Consider the following 22,814-nt stretch of genomic DNA (forward strand, 5'->3'; position numbering starts at 1 on the left):
ACAGTCTCTTTTAGCAAGAGGTGCTGACTGTGGAGGAAGGTTCCGCAACCAAAACCTGATTATAAAGCATGGATGGCTGATTATTTAAGTCTTAAATCGTAGCCTTTATTGATCAGTAGTGAGAATGAACTCAATAATTCCAATAAAGCCAGGCCAATACTCAAAGCAGTGTATTTCTATGCAAAGTTAATGTAATACAGTCAGATTCAGAAAATCATATAATGCCCAACTGGTAAAAAAGCAAGGGTTGTCAAAAGAAATCAGCAGACTGTGTTCAGTGTTCAATGTTAATGGATTACTTCCTCTTGGGACACCACAGGGTGAGTTTGAAGGAGCCAGTCCCGTTTAACAACGAATTTTAAATTCTGTTACAAATTTAACAGGGAATAAATGAACAGAAAAAAAATAAATAAAAAAAATTCTTGGTTCCCCTGTTGGCCGTCCTGATAATAAAGAGCTACAATATTCCAGCCTAAAAGTAACAAATGCATCAACTAGATTTCCAGTGTAGCCGTGCGCTGCTGTCTAACTCTCAAACTTTAATTTAAAGACTCATCAGTCCCAGTGAGCTGTTCAGTGTTTGCATGTGGCCTTGTTTTCCCTCCCATCATCTAGTTCTGAGACATTACTTGTCCTCTGGGCGCGCTGTCTCTTTATATTAAGAATAGTTGCTTTTCTGTGACTCAGTTAACAAGGTCTGGTGTATTGATCAAGTGAAGCCTTGTCATTTCTCCTCTGACTGATGACCCAACTACTCCCTATTGTGTTTATGTGCATCCCACTGAAAACAACTTCAGTTTATTATTAGGTCAAAGCAGGAAAAGCTGCTTTTGTATGAAATTGTAACGTTACATCTGAGACCCTCCCTCAGCTATGATGTCATGTCTTTCATTATTGCATTTATAAAGCTGGAAAGATGAAGCATGTGTCTTCAAACAACCAGAGCAAATCGACCTGAGTGTAAAATAAAGGTTATTTCTTTAAACTCAGTGAAATTGTTTTGTCTCAAAATAATGAAACATGTTCTAATAGTTGTGTGGTTGACCTGAAAAGTAGAAAATATTCTGAAATATTTACGTTTCGAAATAGCTTTTTTCTTTCAAGTCTCTAATTTTCTCTTTGCTCTGTATGATTTGCTTTTGTGTTCAGTTGTAGTTTGAGAGGTATTTTTCTGCACTTACGCTCATCTGCATATTTGCATTAGATTCATGCACATCTACTTCATTTAATAAATGTTTTTTCTTTTAATTACATGTTTTGCTTGTGTTCTGTTCAGTGCAATTTTACATTCAAACTGTATTCTGTATGATCTTTTGTTAAATGAGTCAGATGCCATTAAGCATTTGAATGGCTGTATGTATGTACGGATGGATGGATGGCTTATTTGTAAAGCACTATTATTATACGTTTATTTAATATGTTTTAAAGAAAGAACAAAGGATCAGAAACACAAAAACCTTGATTCAGCAAAAAGAGAAATATAACAAAAGAAATTATGTGACATAATCTCGTATAATTTAAGCAAATAAAATAGCTCACATTAGAAATGATGAAGCACTCTTTGACCTCTCCTCTCTGGGTGTGCTGCAGAAATGTTTATGTCTTGATTCTAAGAAGACAACGGTTTCCTAAGTTCGCAGGTTTTCAGGCAGTTGGTTCCAGACCTGGGGAGGATAGATAAATAAATACTGCCTCCTACTGTTCAATTCTCGTTGAGGGGACACAGAATAACGAGATCTCGTGTGGCCTGAATGGGTTTTTGAACTGTATTTAGGCCTAAGACCATTCAGTAAGCTCCAACAGGATGTTTAATGCGATGCTTTTACCAACACAGAGCTGGTGAAGGGACTTAAGGTCCAGTGTAAAATGAGAACTCTGGCAGAACCATTTTTAAGGAGCTGCAGATGCCTGATTGTGTTTTTACAGAAATCTCTATAGATGCCCTCACAGGAAAAATTGCCTTCTGAGAAATTGCTTGCACCACTTTTTCTGTAATTTGTTTTAGGCAGAAATTCATATACTTTATGGACTGGTAGCAATAAATCCTCTACTACCAGTGAATTGTGGTCAAGTGGTAATAGAAGGTCGTATGTCATCGGCATAGATTTGTCTCCAGGTGTTGGTGATCTTGTAGTCCTTCATACTCTGATCATACACACAGGCATACAGTAAATTACAATATTATTGAAAAGTTCATTCATTTTTAATAACTTAATTCACAAAGTACAACACAACCTATAGGTTAATTACACACAAACTGATGTTTTTAAGCCTTTATATTGGTTAATTATGATGATTTTCTACTTTCAAGTAATTAAATTACATTAAGGCTTAGAATGTTGCATTAAACTAACAATGCTTAATACCTGGTCAAAGGTTGTTGTTATCATTGCTGTTGTTGTTTAGCCATTAAAATATATTTTTCAGGTCTTTTTATTTCTTGTCAAAAAGGAGTAAATTTATCGATATACTGACTTTTCAATTACCTTTACCATAAATGCCTAATCTATCCCCGATGTATCCAGATTAGGTTTCTTTAAAGCTTGTCTTGTCACCGCATTTTTAAGGGATGTGTAAAATGTTTATCTCTAATATTTTATTATTTCCAATGATTTCTTTTAAAAGAAGAAAAAAACAAACTTATGGGAATCATATTAAGCCAGAAAGCTGTGGATTTCACGACATTAACTTTTTCAGCTAGAAATACATTTGCCAATGAATGGATGGATGGCAGACAAATGACGTGTAAAAAGGTTTAATCTCCAACCCACGCGACTTAATTTTTAGTTGTGCATTCTCCAGCCGTGTCCACCAGATGTCACTGTTGACCTAGTCACAGAAGGGTCGCCCTGAGTAAAGTCTCCAACAAACACCCGCAGAAACAGGGCTTGGTTCTGCCAATCTTCATCCCCATAACAGCTCGGGCTGCCATTGGAGAGCCCGCTGGCGAGAGCGAGTAGGAGGAGGAGGACGCAGGAGATAACGCAGTCAATCCGCTGACGAACGAACGCAGTGTCCGCCGCCTCGGCCGATGTAACCAGGCAGCTTATGCTGGAGACATAGACACCTAGAAATAGGACATTAGAAACTTGGTTATTTAAATAAAAAGGCGCAGAGGAAGGCGAGAAAATGGGGCATACCGCAATTCCCGTCCTGGTGGCTGTATTGTCCTACTGCGTGTTGGAAAACGTCGAGGTAAGAGCGACCCAATCTGAGTGAATTATAACAGCGCACTGCAGTTATGTCTGTTTGTTTCGCTGAGTGGTGATATGAGATTGTTGTTATTATTATTTGTTTTTTTTTTCAAACTGTTTTATCCACGCATGCAACTGTTTTCTCTTCCCATAAATACTGAAATACAGATAGTCAGCTGGTTTTAATTTGTAAATGCACCCTGGTGCAGATGTCATCAGGAGTAATGACTCGGCGTTAGAAAATAACGAATATGTTGGAAATCCTGGTGTTTCACATGAATCTCACTGTCAATCCTTAAGGATGGGATTTACTGTACATTTTGACTCGCTGCGTCAAGTCCGGGCCTGCATCTGACATCAGAGGCCTCTTTTTTTTTTTTTCTTTTTTTTTTTTTTCTCTTTTTTTTGGCTCCGTGAAGAGATGGAGATCAAATCCCATATCATTACATCCCATCTGGCCACGTCAGCGGATGAAATCAGCTGTCCTTCATAGGAGTCGTGCAGCTTTTTCCACATGATGGAGTCATACATATTCAGCTTCCTGAAGGAGCGCTGGATCTTTTAGCAATCATGGATGTAAACCAGTGGGATGCATGCATGAGTCGTATCTCTGCATACCGCTTGGGCGTGATGCGGGGATGCAAATGTGAGATTTCGATTCATCTGTCTGCGTCAATAGGTGGATGAGGGAGGAGGAGAATGACAGATCATTGAGCCACCGGCTGCTCCCAAGCCCACCCTTTCCCATGAGTATTAACAGGAGACTCCGTTTAATGAACTTGACCGTTTTTTTCTCTCTCTCAACTCTGATCTTGTCTGAGGTTGGAGTATTCATGTACAAGTGCATCTCTGTTAATTAGTGTAATCAAAAAGTTCATTTATCTAAGAAAGTAAGCTTAAAGTGAGACACAATTTAAAATTTTCAGATTAGATTATTGCATAAGACCAATTACAGGTTATTTTTGTTATAACAGAAATAAAGAAATGTCAATGCAAACAAGGGGAAAACTACTGACCTGACAGAGGTCTGGCAGACAGTCTTTTAATCCCAAAACATCATAGCTAAAAGAGCTGATTGTTCAAAGTGTTCTGTGTCCAGCATATTAATGGAAAGTTTAGTGGAAGGAAACAAGGTAAAAGATGCACAAGCGACATAGATTCTCTCAACTTTGAGAGTATTATGCAGCTGGAATCAGTTCTCCAAGAGTCTCCACAAACACAGATTATCTTGCAAAGAATGATCAAGAACAGCTTAAACATGATGTTTGGCTCTCAAAGCACTTAGATTTATAATGCATGCAATCACTAATACACCTACTGGCAATTTAGAGTGACTAATTAACCAGCCATGCATGTGTGAGGAAGCCAGAGTTCTCAGAAAAAACAAAACAAAACAAAAACATGGAGAACATATACACTACATGGTGGGATGTGAACCAGTGATTTTCTTGCTGAAATAGTGTCTACAACTGCACTCATGAGCAGCCTTTGTTGTCTTTTTGGAAAAAAAAAAAAAAAAAAAAAAGATGGAGATGCTGGATTTATTTTAAGCTACACGCATGGGCAAAAGTACCAATACCTGCTTGGATAAACCCGTGGTGTCACCATGCTTCAATGCCAGGCAAACTGGCCTGACTTTGTGTCCATAGAGAGGCTTCTCTTCTGTGTTTGTGATGCTCCATTCAGGCTGTATGCAAAAACAGCCCTGACAAAATACTGAGCAAATATATTGTGCATCATGTCAGGCTCATGTTTCTGTATTAGAAACCCTTTTAAGTACTGATCTTGTCTTTTGAACAACTAAAAAAAAAAAAAAGAAAAGAACTTTCAACAACATGCTTGGGATTGTTGTTCCGTTCCAAGATGTACTTGGAAAGGAAAGGAAAGGATAGGAGGAGTGCTGGAACGTCAGTGTGAGTAAATGTGGAATGCCAGTGAGAACAAGGGTAGGTGGGGGGGGGGGCATGGAGGCAGTGAGTCATGATCTCCCAGATGGAGCTGCAGTTCAAGTCAGATTTCTAAAGCACCTGCTTGCAATTTCTGCAACCCCCGAGATCTTAAGTCGATTTGTGAGATGTTTATTTATTAGCTCTCGTCTGCAGTGAGCCTGTAATAGTCATAAAGCCTCCTCCTTTCATTCTGGAAAAAGAAAAATCACTCCCCTCTCTAAGAGCCTTAGTGGGATTACTGCTATGCTGAGGAATGGGCTTTAGCTTCATATGAGGAGACCTGCCCGTGAAGGTTTACACTGAAGATTACACAGTGAGAGGGTTGGCTGGTTGGATTACACTGTGGTATTAGTCCCAATAAAACTGTCAGCTTCTTTTAATTTACTCAACATTAATTGAATTAAAATAGGCAGAGGGAGACATTTGTTTGGATTTTCTTTTCCAACGTATGTAAATGCACCAACATGTTTGGAAATCATCCAGTCCGCTTCTCATAGCATTCCTAAAAGCCTCGGGACACATTTTATTATTATATATATATATATTTTTTTTTCTTCCCATGTCATCTTCTGTTAGGTAGACAGATGCATGTGTCACGTACTGTGTCGAAGCTTTCCTGCAGCCTCAGCTAAAACAGGAGACTCGGCGGTCGGAGCATTTAGCTGATTGATACACAGAGGAGTTCTGCTTCTGACACGAAAGGTCACGGATTCGACCCTCCGTCGTGGCTGCATGCGAACTCGTATGGTGCAGAACGGCGGCAGCGGAAAGTAAAACCGGTTTAAACGTCTGCAGCCTTCAGACACGTCCTCAGTAGGAATGAATAATGTGGATCACATATCACACTGTGTGATAGAAAATCTATTCTGATGGTTTCATGACCTGACACGGCAATGAGACGTGAGGATAACATTGTTTGCTGCCTTTCTAATTTTGGGGGTTTGAAGCAAATACACTCTCTGGTCTTGTTGCTTTGTCCATTTGCATCCAGCGAGTCCTTCTGTGATTTGAGGTACTTTCCATTACTATCAATGTTAATTTCAACGCCCTTTTTCAGCTGAAATTACATTTTATGGCATATTGTAACGATATCAGTAAAAACAAATTTTTTTGCTTCATCATACTTCATACATTATGTCTGATTTAAAGTTGATTTAGTTGAATTTCATGAATGGAATTTAAAACGTTTTTGTCATTAAAGTACATTAAGGATTATTTTGGAGGAGTATTGAGCTCACAGGACAACCCTATAATGATCAAGTGGATATTTCTCCTATATTTTGTGGAAAGTAAATAATCCCCCTGTTTTCTTTTTGTTACAAAAAAAAAAGGATCTGCACAATCTCAGAAGTGTAAGCTGGTCCTGTGGGCTGGCTTCTTGTTTTTTTTATGATGATAGATTTTTTTTATGACTTTATTTCTCACCTTTCTTAGGTTTAAAGTATTTTATATGAGATGCAAGAAAAAGTGGAAGAGTGAGTAGAGCCATCCCCAACTGCATGTAACACAGACCGACAAACACAAGAACTCTTGTTAAGCAGCTGACTGCAGGCTGCATAGCTACATGTGCAGACAGCCCAGCTAACATCAGCTTATGTTTGTGTTGCTTAGCGCTAACTCAAGGAGGTCATTCTTTCTTACTTCAAATTAAGTATAGATCTGTCCAGATTAGAGCACACACATCCACACCTGGTGCTTATAATAACAGCTTACACTTGCTTCTCTAGATGCAGTCACATGCTTCCAGCAGCTAGTGAGCCTTTAATGAGACAGAATTCATTTTGATGAGAAATATTTTGGGGTTTGGATATCCTTACAGCCGCAATTATTATACATCCCTTCTTTGTCCCCGTTCCCATCTGCACCTTGACAGATTGTTTGCATAGAGAAAGTGGAGCACCTGGATAAAATCCACACAAGCACAAACACAAAATGCAAACTTTGCATAGGCTAGTTCAAAATGGGAGCATGTTTCCTTGATTGTAGGAATCTATGCACTCTTTCATCCAGGAGATGGTTATTTACCAATAGACTGCACTAGTAGTACACAATGAAAAAACATTGTTAGAGGCCCTCATCCTGTGCAGTATATCTTTCCCCTATAAATGTCTCAACAAAAAAAGGTATAGTAAGAACTTTATCTCTGCTTTCTATTTCTTATAGACAGTTCCAGATGTACTTGCCATTACATTTCCATCCATTATAATGCTGTTTGTTTTCTTTTTTTCTTATATCTTAGGGAGCCCTCACATGTTTCTTTTTTCATATTTTTTATGACTAATTTTAATGCCATTTAACGTTTATTTTTAAACATTGCAGCACCACCACTGTGCATATTTATAGCCAGATGGTTGATTTCTCATAACCGTTCCTCTGCCAAATGTTAAATAAACAACAAAACTTAAACTATGAATACTCTTGGGAAGCAGAGAAAACATGGTAAGAATGCCAAAAGGCTTAGTTGACCAATTTTGACATGAAAGAAAGAAAAAAAAAAAGATTTTCTTCATCCACAGCTTTATCTCAAAATAAGTTAACTTAATATGTGTGTGCATTAACTAAGCAGTTGTATGAAATTGACTTTGATGGCTTTTAGATGTATGTTAAAATGTGTTTTTTTTATGTTGCAGGGAGTTAGAAAAGTAAAAATGTAAAACTCATTATTTTCATTTTCTTCAGGTTCTTGCTGTAACCATAAAACAAACAAAGGATTGCTAAATTACTGGCAATGTATGTAGAAAACCTGGACTTCAGTCTGAATATTAAATATGCTCTTATGTGAATACCAAAACAGAGTGAAATGCAAGCTGGTTAATTATTCAACCAGCGAACATTTTGAATGCTGCAAAAGACTCGTCTGTTTATTGAGTTTTTGCAGTAAGGGCATTCCTTCATTTTCAGTTTTGTTGTTTTTCAGGTTGCTGCTTTTATTTTGTTAACTAAAAGGAAATAATGTATTTATCTGGTAATGACTCTTCTGGGTCAAGTATTTCTTGCATCTGGGAACATTTTACCTAGTAGGTTTCTACCTTCCTTTGTACATGAAGCTGTTATTAAAAGTAGACAGTTAATGTGACTGTAAATTAAATTATAGCCTCTGTTGGTAAGATTATCTCGCCATTCTATTTCTGCTAAGTAATATAGCTTTTTATTATTTTCCAGTAAATACAATATGTTTGAACTAGGGCTGCACCGATATGACAACTTGGGCTGATTTTTATATCCAATATTAACATTGCTGTTATGGCCAATAACCGATATTTAATGTTATTATATATATTTTTTACTACCCTTCCAACATTAAACAACTTATCAAACCAATCCCTATATGTTAAAAACAAATTACTAATATATCAATGTTAGTGCCAATGTACAATTCATCTCTATCCCCAAGAGAAGTTTTGTTTTTTCATTCATTGCAGTTTGTGTCATAAAATTGCATTTAAATATACTTTTAACTCTGGTTCTGCCCTCTTAGCGCACAGGAGCTACTATGTTGTATCTCTTAATTCATCCTGGTGAACAGGTTCAGTGAAGTCTGATTAGATTGGTGTTTAGTCAGTCATAATTTTTCACTCAATCTTTGGTTAAAGCTGCTCAACTTCTGTCCCATTACCATAAAACCAACACTGGTAAACAAAATAGCAAAGTAGTTTCTGTGTTTAATGAGCGACAGGAACAAGGGAATTGACAGGAAAGGGAAGAAAAATGCAGTCAGGCACATTTTAGCACAGCTAAAGATTAGATAAAAATAGAAAGACTATGCCGCCCATCCGGACTCTGCCAGCACCTCATAACCGCTGGACGAAGGGTTTAAGGCCCTTATGTTGGAATACATCCATGCAGAATCATGCACCTCCCACCTTCCATCTGTCTTTCAGGATAGTGACAAAGAGGATTTGTTTTTCTTTAAAAAAAAAAAAAAGGGGGGGCGAGGGAGAAAGGAAGGGAGATAAGGACAACCAGATCTCTCTAACTGCTCACAGTCGCACAGGCTTGCACACGCAGCCTTACACTCAATTAATTTTAGTGATAATCAGTTTCCACTAATGGATTTCCGCGGGCTCGGTATTCTCTGTTCTGTGTGTGTGTGTGCCAGCAGGCAGAAAATGTAAATTTTTACTGCTTTAAATGTTTTCTCCTTGTTCTTCTTATCTGGCTTCCTCTCTGATTTTTTTTCTGGTGCAGCACACAAACACACAACACGCACACGCACGCACGCGCACACACACAGGATCTGGATTAGATCTTGCAGAGTCATTATGAAATGAGTGCTGCAGGAAAGAAGAGATGTATTTGCTGCTTAGCAAACGAGGTTCTTAACAGAGATGACAGACTAGTGACTAATATGAGTTGAGGCATGTCTCGGTGCTGATGTGGGAAATTATGTAGCAAAGTATTTCAAACCTGTGTTTTTAAACCGTGGCATCGGTTTATCTTGAGTTGTTTAGTAGTATTTCAATGACTAGTGAAGAGATGTGGTCAAAAAACGTTGAGGTCCCATGTGTAATTTAATTCAATTTTATATGCACATCTTAAAAGTTTGTGCTACGCTTTTGTTCCATATATCATCACCAAGCTTATAGCTATTCAGTGTATCCATAGAACTAGAGCGGGCCATTGTAAGGCTTGTGGAAAAATTACTTTGAATTGTTATTTGTCCTATTGGGCATTAAACGCCACCTGGCAGGTGCATATTGTTGGATGAAGGATTTCCATGAGAAGTTGGGCACCCACTGCCTAAATGTGCAGAGGTACAAAATGAAAAAGGGGTCAAACGAGAAGCACCCATTTATCATGTCGAGTGGAAAGAGAGGTTTTATATTACGCAGGTGTACTCTGTTGTGCAGCTCCCAGTTTCTGAGAAATGTATGTAAACTGCGCATTTCCTTTCTAATGTGATCCCAAATTGCTTCAACACAAAAGAGTTAAAAGTGATGGAGGCTTCCTCTATCAGTTTGCAAGCAAAGTTGTCGGCTAGTCAAACGAGGAGTCTTTATGAAAAGATCAACTCCAGAACTACTTTGTTTGCTTGGTGTTTCTTTTTAAGTAAGGCTCTCAACACTGTCAAACACTGAAGCACACACCTTCACATCAGGGTTTAGTGTAATTTCTTACACTTGCTTCACCAGATAAAAATCTCGTGCTGACAGCAGCTTCAGATAAATTTAAACTTTTTCGCAATTGCTTTACCTCCCACTACTTATTCACTGAATTCTTGATAAAACATGTAGATTTAATGCAGAGCCTCATGCATGGAGGAGTTTAGCAATATTTTAAGCCTCGGTTAGACAGTGGGGTTTAATCTGCGCATAGGGGAAGCTGCATGCTTGCAATTCATCCCCCTCTCCCCTCCCCGCCCCACCGAAGGAGTGGAGACAGATTGGGAGTCCAGTCCCGTCATTCTGATGACCTCCAGCTTTTACTCCTCTCTGGCGTCTTGAGGGGCTGAGATATCACGGCAGCTCAAGGTCCTCTCACTAGGCATGGCTGCCTCAGTAAGCCTAATGGGCTGTACTACTGTAAAGGCCAGGAGGAAACCAGCTGCTTAGTGCTGTTGCAGCCAGTAGGGGGGTTTTGAGAGACCCCCCTCCTTCGTGAGACATCTGCAGCAGGATGATAACACTTGTCCTCTGTGTTGAGGATGAGTTCAGGACAGTGAAAGAGATTGAGGGTTGGTACAGAGGGGAGGCGAAGGGGAGTGTTGCTCTTGCCCGGCAGATGATTGGAAAAACAGGAGGGGGAGAGTACAGTCAGCGTGGAGCATGTAGAGCATTAGGTGTTCTCACAGAGGAGGAACTCGGCCTGCTTCCTGCTCTGTTCAAGCAGCTGGCAAGTGCTTGGGAAATACCCTGTGACACAGTGGAGCACAGAGTCATTTGAAAACATGAGTGCAAAATCTTTTTTTTTTCTTCTTCTTCTTCTTCTTCTTCCTGACACCACTTTCAGGGTTAATGGGGTTGTAGGGTTGAATGAGACACTGCAACCACCGACGTTCTGGACATTCTCAACATCAGAAAAAACAGAAATGGAAAAAGTCATTCCAATTCTGTGGCACGTCTCTGTTTCAAGGACAGAAATGTGTTTTCAAACATTAATCAAAGTTGAACAATGGCTGTGCCGACATAGACCCATTTAATTAATAATCATAATAATAGTCTAAAAAAAAAAATAAATAAAACAACTTATGTAACGTTCTAATACAGATTAGACAACTGAGTACAGCCCCAGGCAGCATGGATTTAACATTAAATTAAGAGTACTAGTGGGTTTGATCTTGATATGGAGGCATTATAAAGAGATTAAAAAGCCAAACGGATGAAATTTTGATATGATATATTCTTTCTGCTGAAGCCTAACTCACTGTTTACAAGTGGCCGCATGAGGAAAAGGACAACAGACTTCTATGGTCCACTTACATTCAGAGTCGACACAGAGCCTATGCTCACACAAAGTTGTATTTTTGAATGGGAGCTCTTCAGACAGATGTCCTCTCTTGCAACTGCATTGAAAAAGTTTCTATTGAACGATGCCTTGAAAATTATCCATCAACAACTTTGTATAGTCAACCTCATTAATTATGATACCAATCATCGCTGCTCTACCTGACAGTCAAACGTGGTGGCGGTAGTGTGATGGTGTTGGCCTGGAAACGGACTCATGAATTCTGCTCCCTACCAGAAAATCCAAAAGGAGAATGACTGGCCATCAGTTTCTGAATTTTAAGTTTCCTTGTAAAAAAAACTCTGAAGGAACATTCTAGTCAAAGTCTAGAATGTTTAAGTCTGATTAAGATCCTGTGTTGCATATTGATCTGTACATATAGGCTGTTTATACGCATTACGTATAGAAGAAATCTCTGTAACATTTTGTAGTACTGTATATAACTTTAATGTAACCTGTGTCATTTTCAAAACTGTGGCTATTCCATTGAGAGGTTATGTTGCCAGCTATCTGGCGCCCTCCAGGCTTTGCCTTAGACTTTGATGCACAAAGCGGCTGGGTTTTCCCAGAAGGAATGGTGTCGAGTTTACTATTCCTTTTGAGCTGTCAGGATCTCCCAGTACCCTTCCCATTATGTAAATGTATCACTAGATTTATGTGCTACTTAGCTGCCTGGCATGACGGAGTAACAAATACTAGTTGGCGCAGAGCTGTACCCTTAAATCAAGCCTAAATATCCCTTTGTAAGGAATGTATTGTTGATTATGCATTGCTTCAATGATATCACAGTGGGGCATGTAGCTGTGAACATTAATGTAGAATTAAGCTACTCAAATTAGAGTAAATGTCTTTAGTATTTAAGGTCTGCATGTTGGAGAAAAGGCTTCTAAATACTGTGGATCTGAGTCCCTTCATAAATCTACATGAAATTTATAAAGCTGCTCTTTTTGATCAAAGAAGTAAAAGAAAAATTCACCCAGGTGAACGGAGAAATCACAGCGCTGTAACAAAACAGGCCAGTTTTAGGCTACAGTTATCGTAAAAAGCTATGCATTTTCATATTGTCTAAAAAAAAAATCTATAGTACACAACAAGCCAAAGTGGTTCACAATAAAAAAATACTCTGACTCATCTAGTGACTTAAATCAATGTGCTACTGGCCTGCAGAGGTATTAAGTTTACTCATTTTCTGCAGTGTGATGGAGGAAAAATGACGGGCTTCACCAGTCATTTTGTGTGTAACGTTTTTATTTGACTGCAGTCCTGCTTGCTATTATTTTTATGCAAGTCTTTGAGCAGTAGGAGCAGTCGGAAAATTTGTCTTCAGCCAAAGCCAGAGCTTAATTTTAATTAGTTTATGCTCTGATTGTCCTACAAGTTACGTATGTTTTTCTTCTTTCTTTTTTTTCTTTTTCTTTTTTTGCAAACAAACAGAGACAAAACCACCACAGTGGAGCTGATTTAGAGATGCGTCAACAACCCATTAAAAATGCTTGTTTGAGCACGGATTGAGTGCAGAGATAAAATGGCCACACAAAGCACAGATAGACTGTGGATTTCAGAAGGAGGGCATTCTGCTTTAAAAAAGATGGCACTCTGCAGAAGTTGCATCAATTATTGAAAGCGCTGCAAAAGCCTTGGCTCTTGCTTGATGATTTGGTGTCAGCACTTGTCACACACCGCGCTCAACACTCAGACATTTGCCCTCTCTTCTTCCTACCTCTCTTTTTTTTTTTTTTTTTTTACCCTGCCCCCTTCCCTGCCAGCTAGGTTCCGCTTCTCAACATTTCTCTAAATTAGACACAAAGGAAAATCCACACGCCCGTCTCCTCTTTGGTTGAACCTCCCCCTCCGTGTTTCTCCTCTCCATGTCTGTTCCCAGCCTCCTCTGTACTGCTACATCCCAAAAGCACCCGTTACCCTCCCTCCCCTACACAGGCGCTTCTTCTCAGTCCGCCTCAGCGGCTCTCAGTGGCCAGTGACATCGTCTTTTTTTCTCCGCCTCTGTGTATGAAATTGTTCTTGAATAATTCATGATAACTTTTTCCTTGTTTGTTTTTTTTTTTCTTTTTACCCTTCTCTCCATTTTTGCTTCTTTTCTTTTAATTTCAGAAACCTGTCTTTCACAGCACCTCCTTTAAACTATAGGTTCATGTATTTTAGAGTCAGAGAAAAGGGACATTTCTCTACTTTTTTTTAAATTGCATGCTTTATAATTTAACAATGTGAAGTCCATAAATGCACTTGCTTTTTGCAAGGCAGTCAGAGTCTTAGAGTGATGAGTTTTACATACAGATGGCCACCCAAGATGAAAGTAGTGATGACCAAATCTCCTGCTTAAATGTGAGCTGATACGCTAAATGTTGCTTCGTCCAGTAAGCAGCAATAAGCCAAAAAATTAAAAAAAAAGTTTTCTGAAATCTGCCAGACATTTAAAGGAGCTTTTGCATTTTATATTTATAATCGAAATCCAAATGCTGTGACACAGTCGTTCACTCATGTGGCTCAGACAATGAAAAAAATTATTCTGCAGCTGCTATCGTGGGTAAAACCATCCGCAGCTTAGCCCCATTTTAAACTGACCCCTTAAAGTGAAACTCATTTTTTTCAAAAATATTTTTCTGCATCTCAGTGTCTTTATGAGTTGGAGGGATATTTAAAAAGTTTATTTTTAGAGGCTTCCCTCAATAAACGTCAGACATCTCCTCTCTTCCCTTGAGACGAAATGTACCCAAAGCGTCCGACTCTGCCTACTTATCTACACGGACGTGGCTACTTTTAAGACGTCGGCCTGTTGTGCAGTGTCCTGTGGAGAAAAAAAAAACAGAGAAGTCATCTTTTCTTTTTGCTGTTATTGGTCAAGCTTACATGATACTAAGAAATGTACACAAGCTTGGACTTTGGCTTGAAGAAATAAAGCAGTGAGGATAAATGGACATTCCAGGCTCTGCTAATTGGTCATTTTAGTCAATTGGCTAAAAGATTAAACCATTTTCCTTTCCATGGGAATGTTTTAGCCAGAGGAAATGAGATAACACTAATGTTTAATCTGTTGCAAACTCTAAATCAAGCATGTATTAATGCTGCAGTTGAAAAGTGACCTTGGTCAAAAGCCTGAGAAACATAAAAGGACAGAAGTGATTACATTTTTTGTGCAATAGCTTGATGCGCGGACACTAAGTCTTTGTATTTTCTTTTATTTAATCAAACTCCAGAACATATCTGTTATGCCGTCATAACAGTTGTTTTCGTATTAAAATCTACTCAAGAAATGTCCTTCGTTTTCTCTCTAGTTGGACGTTTAATTAATGCGTTGCTTCTGTCTAATGAAGGATAAATTGATCAGTCAGGGGATAAATTGGTCTAATTAGATCTGATTGAAGTAAATCCGAATTTCCTAAGGTTGTCACGTGATTATTTATCGAGACTCATGAGCAGAAAAATCCGACGTACGCCAGTGAGATGCATACTGCACACTGGATGGTATCATCAATTTTTAACTTGTAAAAGGCAACATTTGTTTTTCATCACCTTGAGTTTCAGCAGCTTGATGTCATGTCTCTGGGATGAATGAGTGAGAATGTAAGGCACTTTCACCTCTCGTACAGAGAAGCAAAGGTTTAAGCCAAGCATAAATTGTAATTCTGAAAAGTGATCTTTATTAGAGAACATTGTACTGACATTCCTTCCTCCTATAAAATAAACTCAAAGCTCACAAGAACAAGATTTAGCAGCATTTTTAGAAAGGTTCAGGATGCCCCTCTTTCTGTTTGTTTTCACAAATGCAACAGAAGTTTGACAACAGACACAAATCTTTAATCAGTCATGAATAAATTTAATCTGGGGTGGACTATTCCATATATCGTGGCGTGTTGTTTTTTTGTTGTTTTTTGTTTGTTTGTTTTTTTATCTAAATTATCTCTTCTTTTGTTTTTATAATTGAAATAAATGCTTATGAAGATTCGCAACCAGGTGCATAATTATCAGCTCTAGTTTGTCCACATAGCAATACTCACCAATAATGAGATTCTCTTCATTTTATTAGTTATTACACAAAAAGAACATGTTAACAAATGTATGTTTTATAGCACTGTTCAAAACGTATAAACTATTACAAGCTCTAATAAACTGTTATTTGCCACTTGAATGACTGTCGGCTTGAGACTTTTTCTCAGTGGACTCCCATATTGCTCCCTTAAAATAAGAATAGCATAACATTTCATTTGATGGGTTCAGAATAGATAAATAAAATATTTCGGATTGCTTCATATTTAAATTTAAGATTTAAAGGACCTGGCAAGTTTAGTTTATAAAAGTTAATGGAATAAACTTTGTTGTTTGCTGTGTAAATGTAGTTTCCCGTGGTTGACTACTTTTAAGCTCAGTGTATTGAACTTGCTCCATTGTCCGTTATTCCACCAAAACTGCATTGAACAGGTTAGTAGTGGTGACGTTCTCAACAGAAACAGGGCGACCGTATCTATGCTAAACCACATGCTGCTTTCTGAGGTCCAACTTTTCCACTTAGCATACTTGTTGTTGTTATTCCTACCAGGAACTTGAAAAATCATGTCTGATCACAGAAATTGTTCCATTACCAGCAGTCTTTATGCATAAACACCGCCAGCACAACAGGGAAACTCGGCAACTACTTCCTCTCCACATTGATGCACAGTGGAGCTTGAAAGCAAACACTTTGCTTATATTTACAGTATATCACCAGATTGTTTGATACACGCGTCAGACTAATGTTTTAACATTGTACCAGATCCCCGTTTCAGTTTAGGACGTATGTCAACCGAACTTTACAATTAAAGTAAAAAAAGATAACGACAACATGGTGACTATTGAGCACAGAGTATTGAGTCTTTGCAGTGTGAAAAAAATGCTTAGCTTCAGGAGAATGCTCTGCAAGTGGACTCACGTACGATTGAGGAATGTTGGCATGTGAGAGATTAAAGTTTTAAATATCTTTAGTGTTTTCATATATTCTGTCTTTTTTGTGATTAATAGCTATTAATAGGATGTGAGACGAGTAAAAAAAATCATATGGGACCTTCTTTGTTTTAAAATTACTTTAACTTCATTGTTTTGTTGAATTGAAAGTTTTGCTGAACATAAAGATTTTACAACAATACTCTTATCATCTTTGCAAATCGACTATTTGTTTACCAGAAGCTTGTCGACTTCGGCCATCCCCTTTTTGTTCGCTATAATCTTTAACTTGCATATTGTCATGCTTAAAATTACAGCATAGCAATATGTAAGGAAGCTAACATGAGCTAAATTTAGCTGTCCTGGCGTTAGGCGCGTGCTTTAAATCAGTCCACAACAAATGGTGACAAGAAAAGCTCAGTGATAAACGACTTGGTGCTGAGTGAAAGCTGAACCCGTCTTATGTACGCTGACATGTACGCTGTGAGAGAGAGAGAGAGAGAGAGAGAGAGAGAGAGAGAGAGAGAGAGGCTTCTTCTTAATGAGCAGGAGAGAGAGTGAGTGTGACATGCTTGAAATCCTGTAGGGAACCAGTTGCTACGGTAACAGGGAAGGTATCCAGCTCCTGTGGGCGGTGTTACCATGACAACCACCCTTGGTGGCCAAGTAATGCTGCAAGGAGGGAGGATGAAAAAGAAACACAGTGTGCGTACGGGCTTATGAGTAAACAGGACCAGGAGACAGACGTTAAAGTTTGCTACTCAACTTCATGTTTAAAGTCATCCCAGACTGTTTCGCGGCGCCGGTTGGCTTCTTCTGGGTGTGCCCCACTCACCCAACAACAGCTATTCACTCTGCTGTTCATTAGCCTACAAGCAGTGGGTCAAAGATGCCGTGCAGTGTAATCTTCGACTGACCTGAGCATGAGAGGTTGTGCCTTCAACGTGTTCATGCAGTTGCAGGTATTATGTCATCCATGCTGGCCTATATGGTCTTCTTTTGGTATCTCATTGTGAAATTTTGTTTACCGTCGTCAGTTTTTAGCAGCTAGAAGTCATGGCGCTTACGGGTGAGAGTGTGAGAAAGTCTGGGTATAACACTTCAGTATCTCACTGTTCAAACAGAGAGACAAGATTGGAGGGTCTTTCTAAATCGCACAATAATTAAAAATTGCAAGCGCTGTTCTGCTTTAGTATGGTTAAGCAGTATGCCAGGATGCCATTCTGTTAGAAGGTGGTAAGAGTGATATAAAAAAAAAAAGTGTTGTCTGTTTTCTTTTACAGCCATACACTAGTAAATGATAGTAAAGTTGTTTTCTAAATTGGCATTACGTTCTGATGCTTAGTTAAAGGGCTGTTTCAAATTTTGTTTGAAGAGAACTGGACTGTATGTAATTATCTCTAGTTCAAAGTCCAAAATGCTAAGTGGTCAACCTAAAATATACAATTTTACAGCAAGTATCTGTAAAAAGGAAAAAAAAAAAAAAAACTTTGGAGGACCCGATGGATTTTTGTAGACAGTTAACTTCAGATAGAGTTGTTTTATCAAAGTGAAGCTCTGTTTCTACAAAGAAAACAACCTTATCTTTAAGAAAAATTGTCATTTCAATATAAAACATACATTTCTCCTGTAAGCACTATTCTACTTGAAGTTGAATAGAAGTTGTATTGTATGTCTATCAACTGTTTCAACTACTTAAATGTGTGGTAATTCTGATAAAAAAATCATATTATGCACACATACATCTCTCTGCTCCACTTCCTGCTGCTCAGACATCATATCCTACATAACCCAGAATCTCATTTCCATCAGATGCATCTCCTACACAGTCTGTCAGGGGAGCTGGCTCAGTGTGATCAAAATTGCATTTGGGAATAAATAGGAAAAATATATATATGAACACTGTAACCTCCATCTCCTCCCTACCGACCCACAACCATCCCCTCCCCCTCCACCTCCTTACGTAGAATATTTTCCACCCTTCGTGTGATTGAAATGCTTTGACTCAATTTATTACATTGATTTGTTTTCCTAGCATGTTTTATTTTACAGCTCTGTTGAAGTTTCGGAAAAGAATTTGACCCTGACAAATAAGGTGACATTTCATCCAGATTGTTAGTTTTCAAAGCAAGAATACTGATAAATGTTGTTAATTTATCAGTATTCTTTGACATATATAAGATACCACATACTGTAGGGTTGCAGGACAAGGTAAAGCTGAGGTAGGAAATGGAAACCGCAGTGATTTGGCAGAAATAAGAATATCATAGACCTTGAGAGTAGTCGTGGAAAATACAGTATGTGAGAAAACTTTCTAATAGACAGGAGGCATCAAATCCCCGGTATTTCATTACGACGTTAACTACTGATAGACAGTCTTTAATAAAGTTGATCAATTATTACAGTCTTTTGGGATAAACATGCCTTCTTTTGGCTTTGTATGTATGTAATGCCATCTAAAGACCTCGGCATCATTCACTCCAGCAGTGAGCGATGAAGTTTTCCTAGAGCTTTGGTAAAAACTTGACATTTTCATCATAGATTTCACATTTGATTCCAAAAAGAAACGGCCTAATAATGCTATACCATCACTTTGGGCTGGACACTAAATCAATGACAATATATATTGCGATAGACATGTGATCAATATCAATGGATAACACATCTGATAGAATATTCAATATTCAGTATATTAAATATTCACTGAATTGGATGCATGGAAAATAGAAATCCACATTCACAATCGAAAAGTTGCAGTGAAAGCTTAACTTTTTTTCAGTAAGTGAACCTGCACCAAACAGCCTGTATGGCGCTGCTATTAAAATCTTAATCCATTTTATTCTAAACTTATTAAGTAAGGACTTCACTTGGTTTTGAAAACTAAGTGAGTAAAATAATGATCTATTCGAGGTAAAGTTATGTTCTCTTAGGTGTATAATACATATGTTTTTACTGGTCATCTTTGCGAGGTACTTTTTTCCTCACCTGGCTGTTGATTGAGCAGAAGCAGCAGCAGGGGTCAGCTCCCATATCCACAAGCTGCTGACATCAGATCAGAAAACATGAGCTATAATCAGACCTCAGTGCTCTCATTTTGCTGTATTCTGTCTAAAGAAAATCAATGGAGTTTCATTAAATTCCTCTGGAAACTGTCAGCAGGAGTGGGGGGGGGAATACAAAACCTGAGGTGTGTTTGAATAGCAATGTTAAAATAAAGATATTTTGTATGTCTAAGCAGCAGAAGCATCTTTTGTGGATTTAACGTAACGCACTTCAGCCCGAACAATTCACCACGTTGTGAAGAAGTTTACTCATTGAAATTTGCACCTTTGTTTGCTTTTACAGATTTGTTTGAGTCATCATTCAGCAAAATCCATGATTCAGTGTCAATTGTGTTGATGTAAGGATGATTCAAGTAAACCTGCAGTCCTCAAATCTTCTCTTAAGCTTTTGATTCGTTCAATCCCTGGAGGTAGTCGTTCAGATTGAAATTGCATCTGTGGGCTCTCCCACTGTTTGGTATTAAAACGCCGGCACTCCGGTGTCGCTCAGCGTGGCTCGGAAAGAGGCTCAGCAGTGTTGTGTAACAGCAGAAATTCATCAGCAATGCAAGAAGGGGACATGCTAACATTCTGTTTCGGGGCTTTGGTTTGATCACTGCGTATTGCGTGCGCATCACACTCATCCTCGGTGTGCGGTGACATAGGAAAGATGACGAATACGACCAACTGCGCTCTGTGCCTTTGTATTTTCTGGGTGAGCACACATGTGAGTCGTGGCGTCATCGTGCTGCGTGAGTCAGACGTAGCATTCGTCGAAATGTGGGTGGCGGTGAGAGGCGCGCATGTCGAAATACTCCTCGCAACACATCACATTTGTCTTGTTTCATTCTGATTGCTGCCTAACACCCACTTTCTATAGAGCTGGGGAGCATCACACATCAAATTTATGTCTGTGGGAGGCTCCCTTTTGTGTTCTCTTGTTGTGACGAACAGTTGCGATGAATGCAGGGAAGCTGCTGAAAGGCGGGATGTGACAAAAGCAGCAGGAAACTCTGCTGTTTAAATATTGATTGAATAGAATCAAAATTCAGGTGCCTGAGTCACAGAACGCACCCTAACGACAAAAAAAAGCAGGACGTGCTTGAACAGGATATTTATCCCAGTTTAATGTGAGCTCCCAGCTGGGAGGGGAACTCTCTGCTCCAGTTTTTTTTTTTTTTTTTTTATGAAGCCTCCAGGTGTTACTGTACATCAAACAAGTCTGCGTTCAGCCAAGGCTGAGTCCATGAAAAGATGGTAACCTTTACAAAGACGCAGTCTTGTCATTTCCCAGCAGCAATCGAATGCTTCATTTTAAAAAGGAGAATATTCCCAGAAGAGAGGCTGGAGTGACCAGAGTTTCTACCAGTAATGTAGTGTAGTTCTGTGTCCTCTCCACCTGCTGCTGTGTACTTTCAGTCACCTGGCTGAAATATTTCACATTTCTCTTGCTTACAGGAAAGGCAACTTGAAAATATATGTATTATACACTCCCTTCACGTTATTGTGGATCTGCCATGGGAAGACACAATACTACAGGAAAATTCCCACATCACTTTGCTGCCATTTGACACCACAGCAATGCAATTTGATCACAAGCAATACTGCCACATGAATTTATCAAATGACTGCCGCCTGAACGCTGCGGTCCAGCATAAATGAGGTACCTGTTCCTGATGCCGCTGCTCGTCGCTCTCCTGCAGAAAAGGAGTGACATAAGCTCGAACGATGTGACACGACTTGATTTTCCATTGCATTCCTTTCATTTTTACACATTTAGATCTGTGAAAATCATGTTTTCAATTCGCTACCATTCATGATAAGGTAGAAGACACGGTGCTTAAATTTGTGCAGATTTTAACAGTCTCATTTCACGCACTATTAACTCCTCGTTTTGATTTTTGAAAAGTAACGCTAGGCGTCTAGCAAACTGGTATTATTTGGTTAATTAACCAGGTTAATGCCGCGGTTAGCTCGCCTGTAGTCTGCTGCTTTACAGACCTGAAACTTTATTCTCTTAGCATGCCAAATGTACAAAGCATTAATTTTAATAATGGCTAATTGAGTCCATTAATTGGATGGTTCTCCTTCAGTCTCTTTAGCAGCTGACTTCAGATAGCCTGATAAATTAACCAGCTAATATCAGGTAAATGTGCTCTACTCTATAAAGTAGGAATGCTAAAGCTATGGTGTTCTAGGCACCTGAAAACTAATAAAAATTATGTTTTTGCTTAAGTCAAAATCAAAATAATAGCATAAAAACATTACGGATAATGTTAATAAAACTAATCATTAACATGATATATTATTTCCACTGCAGTAATAGTTTTTTTCTGGTTTAAATAAAAGCAGTTTGATTATGTTATTTCTCTTTAAAATTCTTGTGTAAAAACCACTTACTTGCAAAATATTGTCCCGTATCTACTTACTTCTCAATTTAGATTTACAATATTTCCAAATAGCCATGATCACTAAACTTTTGGCACTGCAAAGTAACCACACAAACAAACTATTGCACACGCCAGCTGTTGTGGCCTGAATTTTAGGCTATATCTGAAATTAAATCAAACATCAGGAGCTGAGTTTGGCCTCCACCGCAGCCCTGGCTGAACCGTGGTGATTATGGGGCCATCTGCTCCCAGTGTGCCCAGCTGGAGGCTGGAGCAAAGTAATCTGAACTGATGAAGCCCGACTTAGCCTGTGCTGTTTGCGCTTCTCAGAAGTCAAAGCCTCGAATGTAGCCGTTGGCTATCAAGTGATCAAATGAGGCGTTCCGTTTTTATATCCAGCAAGTGTATTCACGTCAACGCATGTTGTACTGCAGGAAACCAGGGAACACGACATGGAACACGGAGCAATATTTTCATTGTGGCCCATCGGCGTCATCTGAGCAGAAAATTAATGGATTCAATTAGCCATTAGTCAGAAACGTATAGTAATGAGTCCATCCGCAGCGCTAACGTGCTCGATCCCGCTTTGTCCGTTCTGTACCAGGAGCGTCTGGCAGGCTAATGTTGCCTCTCTCTAATATGCCACACCAGGAAGGAGCCTGATGGAGCCTATTAATAATTAAGCAGCGTGATTACAGTGATGTATGCCCCTAATTCTAATTCCATTTAGCAGCAATCTCGGAAAGAAGGCCGTGCAGAAGAGTGTCGCGCATTGTGTTAAAGCTGTTAGAGAGAAGGGCAGGGAGATGGGGTGGGATACAGAGGGAAGCGATGGACGAGGGCTCGAGTTCAGCCTTGGGA

General features: G+C 38.9%; 2 protein-coding genes across 3 annotated transcripts in view; one reads left to right on the forward strand and one right to left on the reverse strand.

Moving 5' to 3' along the window:
* Positions 1 to 22,814, reverse strand: part of kmt2bb (lysine (K)-specific methyltransferase 2Bb) — a 386,582-nt gene that overhangs the window by 245,724 nt on the left and 118,044 nt on the right. The window lies entirely within an intron of this gene.
* Positions 2,927 to 22,814, forward strand: part of aplp1 (amyloid beta precursor like protein 1) — a 44,678-nt gene continuing 24,790 nt past the window's right edge. For both annotated transcript variants that reach the window (XM_088014068.1, XM_088014069.1), the window contains exon 1: positions 2,927 to 3,195. In XM_088014068.1, coding sequence (XP_087870194.1) covers positions 3,130 to 3,195 — 66 coding nt within the window. In that variant the 5' untranslated portion in view covers positions 2,927 to 3,129. The remainder of the gene's footprint in view (positions 3,196 to 22,814) is intronic.

This window comes from Poecilia mexicana, unplaced genomic scaffold, assembly GCF_051168715.1.
Source record: "Poecilia mexicana isolate PSO_F unplaced genomic scaffold, ASM5116871v1 scaffold_16, whole genome shotgun sequence".
NCBI classification, from domain to species: Eukaryota; Metazoa; Chordata; class Actinopteri; order Cyprinodontiformes; family Poeciliidae; genus Poecilia; species Poecilia mexicana.